General features: G+C 42.0%; 1 protein-coding gene across 6 annotated transcripts in view; it reads right to left on the reverse strand.

Annotated features, from left to right (window-relative positions):
• ints2 (integrator complex subunit 2) overlaps positions 1-15,332 on the reverse strand; it is an 81,363-nt gene that overhangs the window by 47,439 nt on the left and 18,592 nt on the right. For 5 of the 6 annotated variants that reach the window (XM_053241379.1, XM_053241375.1, XM_053241377.1 and 2 more), the window contains 7 exons: positions 14,840-14,954; positions 13,160-13,228; positions 12,773-12,907; positions 7,697-7,882; positions 7,153-7,261; positions 6,171-6,275; positions 5,818-5,982 (listed from right to left, as the gene is read on the reverse strand). In XM_053241379.1, coding sequence (XP_053097354.1) covers positions 5,818-5,982; positions 6,171-6,275; positions 7,153-7,261; positions 7,697-7,882; positions 12,773-12,907; positions 13,160-13,228; positions 14,840-14,954 — 884 coding nt within the window. The remainder of the gene's footprint in view (positions 1-5,817; positions 5,983-6,170; positions 6,276-7,152; positions 7,262-7,696; positions 7,883-12,772; positions 12,908-13,159; positions 13,229-14,839; positions 14,955-15,332) is intronic. The other variant, XM_053241378.1, reaches the window with a different exon arrangement.

Below are 15,332 nucleotides of genomic sequence, written 5' to 3' on the forward strand. Positions count from 1 at the left end.
AAAAGCCAAATGAAAATCCTTTAAATTCCAGGTTGTAATGCAACAAAATAGGAAAAAGGTAAAGGGGGGTGAATACTTTCACACGGCACTGTAAGTGCCACCTCAGTTACTCAATTAACCAAATGTATTTATAATTTTATATAATGGGGATCAATTAATCTAGACAGAGCCAGGCTTGATTACTGCCAGACCTGATGAATATAAAAATAACTTAAACAGAACATTCCCCTCAATGTGCGAATTGGCCAAAGACTCTCGGCAAACAGCAAACAATGCCATGGTCACACGAAATTCTGAAAGACATGAGAAACTAAGTCATTGAAATACTGGAAAGGGTTTCAAAGCCATTTCTAAGACTCTGGGAGTTTAGCAAACCACAGTGAGAGCCATCATCTCCATATGGAGAAAACTTGGAACAGTGGTCAATCTTTCCAGAAATGGCCGGCCTACCAAAATTCTTCCCAGAGCACACTGATGAGTCATCCAGGAAGTCATAAAAGTACCCAGATGAACATATAAGGAACTCCAGTCCTCGCTCGCCTGAATTCATGATTCGACTATTAGAAAGAGACTGAACAAAAATGATATCCATGGAAGATTTGCAAGGCGAAAACCACTGTTAACCAAGAGGAACATAAAGGCTCCTCCAGACAAGCCAAAAGTGGATCTTTTTGGAAGACTGGTCCCATTCCACCTGGCACGCAGATAACTCAGCATTCCACAATATCAAACATGGTGGAGGTAGTGTGATAATGCTGGGATGCTTTGTTGCTTCAGGGCCTGGGTGCTTGCATTACTTTGATAGAACCAAGAATAGTGCTCTCTATCAGAAAATGCTTTAGCAGAAAGTCTAGTCATCACTGAGTGATCTGAACATGCAGTTCATGCTTGAAAGCCCTGAAAGATGCTTGAAAGACTGATCTCTAGTTATCTGAAACATCTAGTTGCAGTTGTTGCTGCTAAAGGTTGTGCAACCACTTTTTAAGCGTAGGGGGTAATTACTTTTTCAGGAGTGTTATAGGTGTTTCCTTTAATAAATGAAATGATCATTTAAAAACTCTGTTTTGTGTTTTCTCATGTTTTCCTTGTCTTATAAAACATTTTGTAAGAGGATCTGAAACCTTTTTGTGTGACAAACACGCAAAAATATATTAAATCAGAAAATACTTCACATCAATGTACAATCAATAATCAATCATCAATGACTCAGCATTTTGTTTTAGTTATTGGTTACATCTATCATTTGTACAGTAGAGACCATTTGTATTTGTCATTGTAAATCAATTGTAAGTTTCTGACCACAAGACCACTGCTATCTGTGCATTTTTAGGGTACAGATCACTCAACCATCATTGACATGTAAAAGCTCCAGCAAGACAGCATAAACTCTTTTCAGTGAAATAAATACCATGTCAGTGATACATTCTCCATTCTCCATTACACCTGTACACCTGTTCGCTCATACAATTATCAATTATGCAATTATATCTGCCAATCATGCATAAATTCAATGCATAAATTCATGCAGTCAACAGCTTCAGTTAATTTTCATGCAGGAAGAGCTTCAGTTAACGTTCACATCAATCACCGGCATGGGGGAAAATATGATCTAGGTAACTTTGAGTGTAGCATGGTTATGGTGCCAGACAGGCTGGTTTGAGTATTTCAGAAACTGCTGGGTTATTCACACACATCAGTCTCTAGGATTTACACAGGATGGTCCAAACTTTGAGGCAGGCCACATGGGTTCCATTCGTGTCCGCCAAGAACAAGAATGTGTGGTTACAGTGGGCGCAGACTGACAGAAACTGGGAAGTTAAAGAACAGACCAGGTAATTTAGCCTCAGATTCCTGTGTTTGGCTGAAAGGAGTGGAACAAGATGTGGTCTGCTGTTGTAGCCCGTCTGCCTCAAGGCTTGACAGGTTGTGCATTCTGAGGTGCTCAACATGGTTGTAAAGAGTGGTTATGTGAGTTATCATAGCGTTCCTGTCAGCTCAATATAGTCTACCCATTCTCCTCTGCCTGCAGAATTGCTGCTCACTGGAGAGTTTTTTGCAGCACTCGCTATAAACCCTAGAAACTAGCTACGTTTACATGGACACTAATAATCCGATCGTAATTGGACTAGAAGCACAATCAGATCTAAAAAGTCACATGTAAACACGTCAATCGGAATGAATTGGCCAAAACCGATTAAAATTTCATTCGGATCGTAAGGAGTGGTTTAAACCTTTTCTAATCCGATGGAGAGGACATATAAACACTTCATCGGGTAGAAAATTAAACCAGATAGTTCTGCGCATGTGCAATGACGTACAAATCACGTAATGACGTATGACGCACGGCTGTCAGCGGTATTGGGGCTCTGACCGTAGCCTCACAAGGTGCCATGTACCCCTCCACCATGGAGCATAGTGTCATAAATGACTGTCGTGTCATCCTAAAATTCTCCTTCCACTCCTCGTCTGTGAAGTGGTGCAAGACGACGTTGTCCCACCAGTCTTTGCTTCGGACCCTCATCCACAGACGCCTTGTTCTGGGCTCGGGAAGGGGCATTTTAATTGCTTGATAAATACACGCAGTACCGCACAAAACATCATGCGCTCGTCGTCTTCTAATTAGCAGCCGAAATAGGCAAATGTTAAGTCTGCTTTTTAAAACAAAAAAAAGAAGCAATGGCAAGAGAGTGGCTGCTAGTATCTGCATGTTGGAACGGCTGGAAACGTGTATTCGTGCACTGTGCGCATGTCAGAAGATTCTGTCATGTAAACGCGCATATCAACCCGATTACTTTATTCAGCGTTCTTGTAAAAACTGCGATCGGATTAATCAATCTGATTGATTTCATTCCGATTGAAACAAAAAGTGTCCATGTAAACGTAGCTACTGTTACCAGCCCGTCTGGTACCAACAACCATGCCACAGTCAAAGTCGCTGAGACAGTCATGGATGTAACAAGACTGGGACTAAAATAAGTCATGCATGAGTTTCACCAAAGTACCAACAATCGAGCCAAATTTATGAGGGCATTCAATTCCTTGCAGCGGGCCGCCCACACACACACAAACACAGATCAGCCATAACATTAAAACCACTGACAAGTGAAGTAAATAACACTTGATTATCTCGTTACAATGGCACCTGTCCAGGAGTGGGTTATATTAGGCAGCAAGTGAACAGTCAGTTCTCGAAGTTGTGTTGGAAGCAGGAAAAATGGGCAAGCGTAAGGACTTGAGCGAATTTGACAGGGGCCAAATTATGATGGCTAGACGACTGGGTCAGAGCATCTCCAAAACGGCAGGTCTTGTGGGGTGTTCCTGGTGTGCAGTGGTCAGTACCTATAAAAAGTGGTCAAAAGGAAGGACAGCTGGTGAACCGGCGACAGGGTTCAAGGCTCATTGATGCATGTAGGGAGTGAAGGCTAGCCCACCTGGTCTGATCCCACAGAAGAGCTACTGTAGCACAAATTGTTGAAAAAGTTAATGCTATGATTGAAAAGTGTCAGAACATACAGTGCATTGCAGCTTGCTGGGTATGAGGCTGCGTAGCCAGAGACCCATCAGAGTGCCCATGTTGACCCCTGTCCACCGCCAAAAGCTCCTACAATGGGCACAGAACTGGACAATGGAGCAATGGAAGAAGGTGGCCTGGTCTGATGAATCATGATGAACGTTTTCTTTTACATCATTTGGATGGCCGGGTGCATGTACATCACTTACCTGGGGAAGAGATGGCACCAGGATGCACTACGGGAAGAAGGCAAGATGGTTTAGCAGCAACAACTGCAACCATCAGAGGCAGTTTGATGCTCTACGCAATGTTATGGGTCCTGGCATTCACTTGGATTTTACTTTGGCACGTAACACCTACCTCAACATCATTTCAAGTACACCCCTTCATGGCAACAGTATTCTCTAATGGCAGTGGCCTCTTTCAGCAGTATAATGCACCCTGCCTCACTGCAAATGTTCACATCAAACAACAGAATGAAAAAAATGTGATCTCTGTGACTTTGATCATGGCATGGATGTTGGTACCAGAAGGGCTACAACAGCAGAATACCACACTGGGTTCCACTCCTGTCAGCCAAGAACAGGAAATCTGAGGTTATCATGGGCACAGGATATCCAATTATCCAGAGGAAATTAGCTGTTTAGGTTAGCTTCCTGCATTGACCACCAAAATATGTAGGACATTAGCAGATCAGCTCAGAAGGGGAAATTTTGCAAACTTAATATTTTAATAGCTGATCAACTATTCGTCCAGCAACAAGTTGAAATTAGTGTATTTATTAATTGTTCATGGGATATTCACCTCTGTGGTCACCGGCAATAACATCCTAAATATATGATAGGTCGGCGATTTGCCTTTTATGTCATCTAAAGCAAACAAGGCCGCTGAGACCGCACCAGATCAGGCTGACCTAGGAGATGTCTCAACGTCCATCCTTATTGATATCATACCTCCTGCTTTTGTGTACTGTGAGTTCTGCCTGTTAATCTATCAAGGCCTTTACTTCTCATCTTAAGCAGTCCACTGCATAGCCTGGTACAAACTAAATTTACATGACAAACATACTGGCACCTGCCTAAACAATGGAATGTGTTTGTTCCCCTCTTCTTCTGATAGTGATGTGCACGCTGTGCTCTAAGTCCTATGAATTAAGGCCATTTGATAATGAACTTGTTTTTCACGTAGGCCACAGTTCAGCGTTCCTTTTTGAGCTACATAAAGACCAACATTATAAAATGGATTATATGCAATATAAAATAAGTAATATGAAAATACAAAATTTATTTTCTGATTATTTTCCACAACTGCTGTGTGTGAAAATCCCTGGAGATCAGCAGTTTCTAAAATACTCAAACCAGCCCACCTGGCACCAACAACCATTCCACGGTTAAAGTTACTGAGATCACACTTTTTCCCCCATTCTGATCTTTGATGTGAACATTAACTGCAGCTCTTGACCTGCATCTGCATGATTTTTGCATTGCGCTGTTGCCACATGATTGGCTGATTAGGTAATGAGTAAGAGTGTGCAGTTGTACAGGTGTTCCTAATGGGTGTATACACGATAATACCAAAGGTATTCAAAGGGGTAGAGGTCAGGGCACTGTGCAGGCCATTCAAGTTCAACCACACTAACTTTCGCAAATCATGTCTTTATGGACCTCATTTTGTACACAGGGGTATTGTCATGCTAGAACAGGTTTGGGCCCCTTAGTTCCAGTGAATGGAAAAAATGCAAAGATATTCTAGATTGTGTACTTCCAGCTTTGTGGCAATAGTTTGGGGAATGCCCACATTTGGGTGTAATGTTCTGGTGTCCACATACTTTAGGCCATATAGTGTAGATATGTGATATCAAAAAAGGTTGTACAGCCCCACATGATATAAAAAAGAGACTAATTCATAGATTCCCAGAGGTCAGACATTGACAGCAACACCTAACAACACTATTGTCACTGTAATATGTGGTTGCTTCCTGCAGCAACAGTTATATAAGAGTGTCTCTATCTACATTATATGAACTCCTAGAAATGAACACCTCTGGGTACTATTTTCCCTTCAAAGCAGGCTTATATGAGGCATGTTATTCACAGGAAGTATAAAATCAACTCTTGCTGTTATTCTTCCACACTTTTCCCTTTTTCCCTGGTCATTTTCCCTTTTCAAAACAACAACCAAAGACCTTCACATATAGCCACACCTGAACATCTGATTTGTTTGACCCTTTGACGCTTTCTTTGACACTTTTGTTTGCAAACGTATTACAGAGAAATTCCCGGGCTGAAGCTGAAAGCATGGCTCACCATTGTGCAACTGGGCGTGTGAGTACTTGCATGCTGGGCTGTTGAGCAACATCTTGCGCATGAGGGGAACAGTGCCAGTCACCTCCTCCTCACAGAGCCAATCTTCCACCATGCACAGATGAGGGTAGTTGGTGGCCAAGAGACGCAGCAGAGCAGAATGCAGTCCTGGGAAAGGAACAGTATAAAGAGAGAAAATAGTTAAGTAAAGGTAACAATGACAATTATCCCCTAATTTAATCAGGAGTGAGTTACATAAAATAGAAAAATAATCCACTTACTATTATTTTGACCAAATATGAAAAAGCACATTGCTGAATAATCACAGACAGTGCAACTGTAAAGGCTCATCTTACCCCCCAATTCCTGATGCAAGCCTTGAGCCTGGCAGATGAGATATTTGATAGGGATCTGGTCCATTAGAGTAGCAGAGTAGGACTTTGGCTTCTTCTGCATCAGGACTGAAGAAGAAAAGCATGGTTGGTTAATTATCCATCACAGCAACATATGAAAATATTTCATTGCTCTGTGGTACAGTGATTAGCATATTTTTGCCCACTGCTGGTACTGATTGACCTAAACTGCTGAAACTTAGATTTTGACAACCATGGAAAGCTGTGTGCCACATGAATTTTGTAGAGCTGTTGACATGAGCCTATACTGTATATAAACTTGCTTATATTTGGATTTCATGTCATTGCTGTGTTGGAAAGAGACCCATTGTCTGAGGTCCTGAGTGCTCTTGATTTGGTTTTGGTCAAGCATGTCTTTGTAGTCTCATCTTTTTGTATGTCCCTCAAAGGTTGACAAGCCTCACAGCCCACACTGCTGAAAAATTATTCCTGCTATGATAATATTAACACACCAAGGCTCCAGACTAACGCCATCCTGTCATCCCAGAAACGACAGAAATAGAGTATGGGACAATGTAAAATCTGTTTTGGGACACTTTCTGGGTGATAATGTTGTGTAAGTTTACACTTAATGCCTGTAAAATACATAAAGTAACAGGTGAACGAAAGTTAGACTGCGGTAAGTAAGGCTGTGCCACAAAAAAGTGACTACATCCAAGCAGTGGTTAGGGGATCGTGAAGCACCTGATTGCTGATTTCTACCAGTACAAAAAAATTTAACAGAGGAATAAATTTAACAGTATCGTGAACAAAATAATTCTAATATTTGGGGTGGTCAGTTTTCAGTTTGGGACCGCTGATACAAAGTTTTGGGACATTCTTAAAAAAGTGAGTCTGGAGCTCTGACAAAAGAATAGTAAAAGATTTATATATAAAAAAAAAAAAAAAAAAAAAGAATGAGCAAAGGTTTTTGTTATGTACAGACCAAGTGCTTTGCTGTTGGCCAGTAGAGCCTCTTCATAAGACAGAATATAATAGAGAATCAGCAGCTGAGTGGTAATGCTATACTGAAAATGTCCTTTCCCTGCAACTCCCTAAGAGAGAGAGAGAGAGAGAGAGAGAGAGAGAGAGAGAGAGAGAGGGCATCAGTACTGAACATGTTCACAGCTTAGAATTTTGTCTTAGTGAATCTACCTGGTGATGAGCTTGATACAGCAGCAACACTGCTATAATGGCACATAACTTTGCTGTGCCATGCAGAACCATGGAACAAAACCTTTTATTAGAGGCTAATCATTTTGTGCACCATCATGACATACAGGACCATTAATCCAGTATCCAGTAATATTAAATGTATGTATAAGATATTTTTGTCTTTGAATTTAAAATTGACCAGTAAAAATATTTATTTACATCGCAGTACACTATACCAATATGGAAAAAGCACTGTCACCTTAAAAAACTCAGTCACTATCCATACACAAGTTAAGTGTAAGTTACACAAGTTACACACTTAAGAAAAAATATACCTCACTCACCCATGTCCGGCCCTCAAAAACATCAAGAATCTCCTGCTCTGTGATTGGTTGGTTGGTAGCCTCTGGGTGGGCCTTAGAGGCAGGTGTAAGAATGGAAGTAATGTAAACATCAATAAGAGGAAGGAGTTGAGTGTGAAGAGGTGTGGTGGTCTCACACAGCTGCCTAAAGATCCAATCCTGAATAGAGGAAAATATGCAGAGATGCTCCATTACCAAAAGTACAGATGTGGACAAATTTGTTGGTACCCTTACAGCGCAATGAAACAATGCTTCATACCTCCAGAAAAGAGATGAAATTAAAAGCAATGTATACCTGCATGCCTTTGGTATGTCATAGAGTAAAGCAAAGAAAGTGTGAAAAGAGATAAATTATTGCTTATTCTACAAAGACATTCTAAGATGGCCTGGACAGATTTGTTGGTATCCCTAGAAAAGATTATAAATATTCAGGTAATAATCATATTTCAAGCTAAGCATGTTAATGGTATAGGCTATAAGACCATCGCCAAGCAGCTTGATGTTCCTGTGACTACAGTTTCAAATATTATTAAGAAGTTTACAGTCCATGGGACTAAAGCCAACCTCCCTGGACGTGACTGCAAGAGGAAAATCATCCCCAGATTGAACAGAAGGACGGTGCAAAAGGTAGACAAAAAGCCAAGGAAAACTTCCAAAGAGATACAAGCTGGGCAAGGTACATCAGTGTTTGATCGCACCATTCGGGGGAGCGACAATGGGCTCAATGGAAGAAGACCCAGGAGGACTCTATCGTTGATAGAAGAACATAAAAAAGCCAGACTGGAATTTTATTTTGACAAGCCACAATGCTTCTGGGGGAATGTCCTTTGGACAGATGAGACAAAACTGGAGCTTTTTGGCAAGTCACATCAGCTCTATGTTCACAGATGAAAAATGAAGCTTTCAAAGAAAAGAACACCATACCTACTATGAAACATGGAGGAGGCTCAGTTATATTATGGGGCTACTTTGCTGCGTCTGGCATGGGGTGCCTTGAATCTGTGCAGGGCCCAATGAAATCTCAAGACTATCAAAGCATTCTGGAGAGAAACATACTGCCCAGTGTCAGAAAGCTCTGTCTCAGTCGCAGGTCATGGGTCCTCCAACCGGATAAAGACCCAAAACCCACAGCTAAAAGCATCCAAGAATGGCTAAGAACAAAACATTTTACTATTCTGAAGTGGCCTTCTATGAGCCCTGATCTGAATATATCGAACATCTATGGAGCTGAAACATGCAGTCTGGGGACATTTTCACACTTTTCACACTTTTTTTCATAGTTTGCTCAGGAAGAGTGGGACAAACTACCTGTTGACAGGTGCAGAAGTCTCATTGAGAGCTACAGATACTCTAAAGGTTGTGCAACAAAATATTAGGTTAAGGGTTCCATCACTTTTGTCCATGCCATTTTCATTTGTTTCATTTATTAAATATGGAATAAACAATGATGGATGCCAATTACTTTTGTCAGTTTCAAGTTATTTCATAGTAAATTATGGATTCTTCTTTTTTGTGGAAGGGTACCAACAAATTTGTCCACGTCTGTAACAAATTTTTCACCAAATTTTCACATAAGCCTGTATAAGCAATTAAACCATTATTCTTTCAGAAGTCAACGCCTTTAAGAGAGCAACTTCTGTGACCCTCATGGAAAGTGTAACAAAAATAACTTAAAGCTGTTATATCTCTTATTTTCATTATTTCTTTTGTTAAACAAAAGTAATGCTATGTTATGAAGATACAACTGAATACAAATGCATTGTTCAAACAGATAATGTGTTCAAAACAAACACAACTACATATATGGGAAAAAAAAAAAAAAAAAAGTCACTCGTGTAAAGTTTTTACTTTCTCGTGGAGCTTAAAAGGCACGGGTATGAAGTTCACAGGCAGAGTTGCCAGTTTTCATAAAAAAAATTCAAAAATGGTATAAAATGTTCATGTATTGGTCAAGGGAGACACATTTTTACACAACAAACAAATTAAACAAATTAACAATGATGCAAACACATTTATGAATGATTAATAGAGCTGCCACTACATATAGCCTACCAAGACCACATGCTGTGCACAAGGCAAAACATCTCTGCTGGGGATTCCAAAAAATTTGGAATTTCAAAATGATTAACTTCTCCATTCACTGAGCATGTTTTTCATCATCGATTTTAAAATCTTACAATCATACAGACAGTATAACAAAACGCAGCACAAAAGACCCCATTCTGACTAGCAGCAGCACTGCGTCCCAGGTTCATAGTAGATCTAATCTTTATGGAATGTATTTTTATGTATTTATGCGGTAGTCTATGAGACATAAACATGCTCATCTACCAGACACTAATGAGAGAGGCAAGGCAGTATTGATTGGATTATTGGTAATCTATAAATGAGAAACTAGAGTGTGGGAAGTGGGGGTGTGGTCGTATGCTGGTTTGTGAATGGAGGACAGAGGATCAAAGAACTGCTCAATGCCCAGGCAGCGGATCAGCAGGTGCTCCGGGGTCTGTTCCAGGAGGCTAGTATCCCAGCCGTGGACCCAGCAGCCACGTCCCATGTCACCCTCACCAAGATGGGACCGCAGGACGATCCGGAAGCCTTTCTGAAGCTGTACGAGTGCTCCACGGTCGTGTGGGGCTGGCCCGAGGGTCAGTGAGTGGCCCATCTGTTGCCGCTCCTGACTGGTGAAGCCCAACTTGAGGTCCAGCAGCTGACACCAACATACTGGACTACCCGGACCTGAAACGGGCAATTTTGCAACGGGTCGGCCACACCCCAGAACAGCACCGTCAGCACTTCTGTACTCTGTACTTCTGCGAGCTCGGCCTGCAAGCTCGGCCACCCATTTGCTTTGCCCAGAAGCTCCAGGACGCCTGCCGGAGGTGGCTGCTGGCTGAGGGACGCAGTGCCGAGGATGTGATCAACCTCATGGTGCTCGAGCAGTTCGTCTCCCAACTTCTGGAAGAGATGCCGCAGTGGGTCAAGTACCACTGACCAGCGTCGCTCGATGAGGCAATCTAGCTGGCAGAGGACCACATTGCGGCGTACCCGTGGGGCAGACGAGGACGAGCCCCTCCCTTCTCCCTCTCTCTCGTGTCTCTCCCCATCCTCCTCACCCTTTCCCCATCCCTGCTCCATGGAAACAGGGGCCAAATCCCCTGAAACCAGTTCACCGAACCCCTGGCGGGACTCACGCCAAACCCAGGGAAATGTGCAATTGGGCAGGTGGAAGTGCAGTATCTGGGCAATTCCTCAAATTGATAAGACAGCATGGGGCCTGCCTGAGACCCATCAAAAAGGAGGTGAGAGAGTTTCTGGGGCTGACTGGCTACTATCATAGGTCTGTGCCTAATTATTTGGATGTCACCAGCCCGCTCACTAAAATGGTGTGAATGGTGCCGTGCCAGCAGGCTTTCACTCAGGTAAAAGCTGCACTCTCCCAATTCCTCTCTCCCTTTTATTTTGAAGATTGATGCATAGGACAGGGGGCTGGGGGAGGAGCGCCCCATGCTGTACATCAGCCGCACGCTCTCCATGCGAGAGACAAAGTACAGCATGATAGAGAAGGAGCGTCTGGCCCTCAAGTGGGCGGTCCTCACCCTCCGATACCATCTGTTGGGAGGGGCCTTTACCCTCTGCTCAGACCACACTCCGCTCCAACACATGGATCTCTCATTGGTATCTGGCACTTCACTTCATTTAAGTTCAAGGTGGTCCACGGGGTGGGGGCGCTGATGGCTCTGGCAGATTTCTTCTCTCTGGGGGTAGGGGGGAGTCGGCAGCAGGCCGGATGGCTCCCCAGCCTGAGTCGAGCGGTGGGGGTATGTGGAAGCGGGGGTGTGATCAAGCGCCGGTTTGTGAGTGGAGGCCAGAGCCGGAGAAGGTGAATGGTAAGGAATGCACACCTGCGAAAAATTCTACTAACGAGTGATCTGTGTTGCAGTGAGCAGGGGCAAGAGAAAAAGGAGAGAGCCAACCAGCACAGAGCTGCGTGTGGGTGTGTGTGCAAGGAAAATAAACCGCTGAAAGTGAAAGTGAAAAAAATGGAGAATAAAACACCTCATTTCCACCTGAACCTGTGAGGCTGTTACACAGAGAAACGATGGGAAATTTAAAAGCGGGGAATTTTGTCATTACTGCAGATACTGAAAAACTGTAATTATCTTGCAGGTCAAGCGGTTCAATTCAGACTGGAAGTGGCTACATTCAATTCAATTAGCTGGAACAGCTTTCATTCATTGAAGCCTGGAGCTTCATTTAGATACATTCTCATAATGAGTAAGTATATAATGAAAATTACCTGTATTGTACCATCAGATTATTACAACCACTGCACTACCACCCTATACTATCAAAGTTTATTAGTGCAGCCAAATCAGCATAGATTGTTTAAAAGGAGCATTTATTAAAGTGATTTTTGCATTTGCTCATTCAGCTGATGCTTTTACCCAAAGCAACTTACAATTGAGACAGGGTACAATTGAACAAAATAAAGGTTACGGATCTTGCTCAAAGACCCAACTAGGGCTGCTTAGTAGTGCTGGTATTTGAACTCATGACCTTGTGATCTGTAGCTCAAAGGCTTAACCACTGAGCCACCACTTCAATGGAAGGTGCCAGGTAACAAACTTTTATATAGCTCTCCATAACCTTGCATTTAGACTAGGATGTGAGATATACAACACAGCCTGTGTTATAGAACAGCAAAAGACATTCTGTCATTCAATTTGGCACAAGTCCAATGGGCTTTACAAAGTTGCAGTCAGGTCTTGGGAATTTTGTCTGTCGATTATTTGATCTGTGAAATTACCAAAATAGACATCTCTATATAAATATTCCAGCAAATAGATAGCATTAAATGTTTTTCTGTGGGTGATGCATATGGGGATTGAACACTTGGGTGGTGTACATACACTGGATACCAGTGGAGAAGACAACACCACAATATGTGAAGAGTTAATGGAACTGAATAAACCTTGAGAGGATGACAGTGGAACAGAACCATGTGTAACAGAATTAAGTATAGCTGTGGAGTAAAAACCTCCTCTATACCTTGATGGAGACTTTGTGCTTAGTGAAGGCCCTGCTTTTGAGGAGCTGGTGGATACAGTGGATCGGTAAGAAGCCAGTAATATTGGCACTCAGGTTATTGGTGACAGCCACTCTCACCGCATGGGCAGTAACCACCTACAACATAAGCCAAGTAATTTAACAGAATTCACAAATTATAAAAAACAAATATGATTAGATCTTTTCCGTGATGACATTTAATAACCCATAAAATGGTTACTGATTCATATTAAATCAAATGTGGCAAAGGTAACAGTTATGAGTCACGATGAGCTGATAGTCAATCGAAATCATACTCACGATACAGAACATACATGCTTCTTCAAAATTAAGACCTGCTATTTGAGAATTTCCTGCTTTGTACTGTACCTGCTCCGTGAAGATCTCATGGGTAAATATAGTCTTCATTTTGTTCAGAGAGCTGGGCTTAATGGCAATCTGAGCAAGAACATAACCAAGGAATAAATCTTTCAACTTAGACTCAACAAATATAGAAATCACATTTGAAAAGACAAATTCTTAAACTGCAACTAAGCAGGTCCTGGACTGGAATAGCGCGCCTGTGAAGCCAGGCAAACTACATAGTGCTAGTGGTTTAGGAATAATGGATTGTAAGTAGAATATAAATACATTTACTAGACATCCTAGACAAACAGCCTCAGGTAAAATTATAATACATGTACAGTCACTGTTCTACTTTGAATAAGTCAACAAGAGGTTCACCCAGGTCCCTTTGTTTACAATTTACAGCAACATAAAAATTAAAAAATTAAAAATTAAATCAACTCATTATTAGTTTTACATAAACTCCACAAAGGACAAAGTAAACAATTTTGAAGAAGAAAAAAAAAAAAAAAAGATCTTTCAGAATATCTTTCATTAGTTTCTAAAGCCCTGTTCCAAATGGCACTTAAAAAAAACAAAACAAAACAAAACAAAACAAAACAAAACAAAACAAAAAAAACCACCCTGCAGTCTTCTTTCAGGTCTGTACATTGGTGATGTCATTGAGGTACAAATCTCTGTTGGTGCATGACTGATCAAGGACTTGAGGATGAAAGTCAGCCCTTTGGACAAAAGTAATATACAGCAGCAGGGGTGTGGTCGAGCGCCAGCAGTGGATGGAGAGGAGGAGGGCTGAATCGGCAGGTAACGCGTGATGATTCTCACCTGTGTCTTATTACCGCCAGTCTATTTATTTGTGTCTCTTTGTACATTTAGTATTCAAAGTAATAACAAAAGTAATATACAGCAGCAGGGGTGTGGTCGAGCGCCAGCAGTGGATGGAGAGGAGGAGGGCTGAATCGGCAGGTAACGCGTGATGATTCTCACCTGTGTCTTATTACCGCCAGTCTATTTATTTGTGTCTCTTTGTACATTTAGTATTCAAAGTAATAAACAGCAGCAGGGGTGTGGTCGAGCGCCAGCAGTGGATGGAGAGGAGGAGGGCTGAATCGGCAGGTAACGCGTGATGATTCTCACCTGTGTCTTATTACCGCCAGTCTATTTATTTGTGTCTCTTTGTACATTTAGTAACTGCTGTAACCACAGAGAGAGGGAATGCGATTTAGTTGGCAGAGCTTGAGAGACACACACCCACATGCCACGGAGCGTGAACCTGAACTTGCGGAGTGAAAGCTGCGAGTCCGGGACGGATACGTTTCAGTTGAGTTGGTTTGGGGTTGTTGAGTTTTCGAAAAAGCACTGAAAAGTGAGGACTGAATAAACGTGAGTCTGGAGCTCAGCAAAAATTCTACCTGTCTACTGAGTCTTCCTCCACACTCTCACACACTGGGGTTCAACATTGCCCTATTAAAGATCGACCAGTGGTTGTCTTGCAATCGACATAATGAGCACCCCTGCCCTACAGCCTCACCCAGACCTAGTTGACAAGTGCAAATGAAGAACGCAAAGGCTGCAAATGTGCCATTTGGGACAGGGCCTAATTCTTGTGTTTACAGTGAAAACACATGGAGATCCTGCAGCTAAGATGAGTTTTTAGAGTTTACAGCTAGCCTAAACTGAATGACACTGATTCTAAAGGCTCACCTTCATTCCTAATGTGGAGCAGACTAGCTCAATAATGGCACTGAGCTGGTTGGTATGGAAGTACATAGCAACAAGCAATAGCATCTCTCCAAAAGAAGCAGAAACACCAGCAGCACTGTATGAGAAGAGGGACAGGGACAGACTGAAGCTGGGCTTTGTACATTCCTGATACATGGTTTAAAAAAGTTATAAAGTACTCAGATCCTTTTATTTATGCAAAAAAAAAAAACTAAACACAAATATGTTTCACAAAGCTTTGTAATTAAATATATATTAAAGATAAAGAAAATTTAAATCCTACTTGGATACAACTATTTAGTCCCTTTACTCGGCACTTTTTGAAGCACCGTTGGCAACAAATAAAATATGTCTTCTTAGCCATGTTTCACAATGTGGTGTCACAACTGAAGGCATACCTGAAGGCTATGGAAGGTCAGTCCAATGCTTGAGTGCCATAACACTGAAAGATCTGTCACCCATGGATGAAAGTCTA

Source organism: Pangasianodon hypophthalmus, chromosome 17 (assembly GCF_027358585.1).
Source record: "Pangasianodon hypophthalmus isolate fPanHyp1 chromosome 17, fPanHyp1.pri, whole genome shotgun sequence".
Lineage (NCBI taxonomy): Eukaryota > Metazoa > Chordata > Actinopteri > Siluriformes > Pangasiidae > Pangasianodon > Pangasianodon hypophthalmus.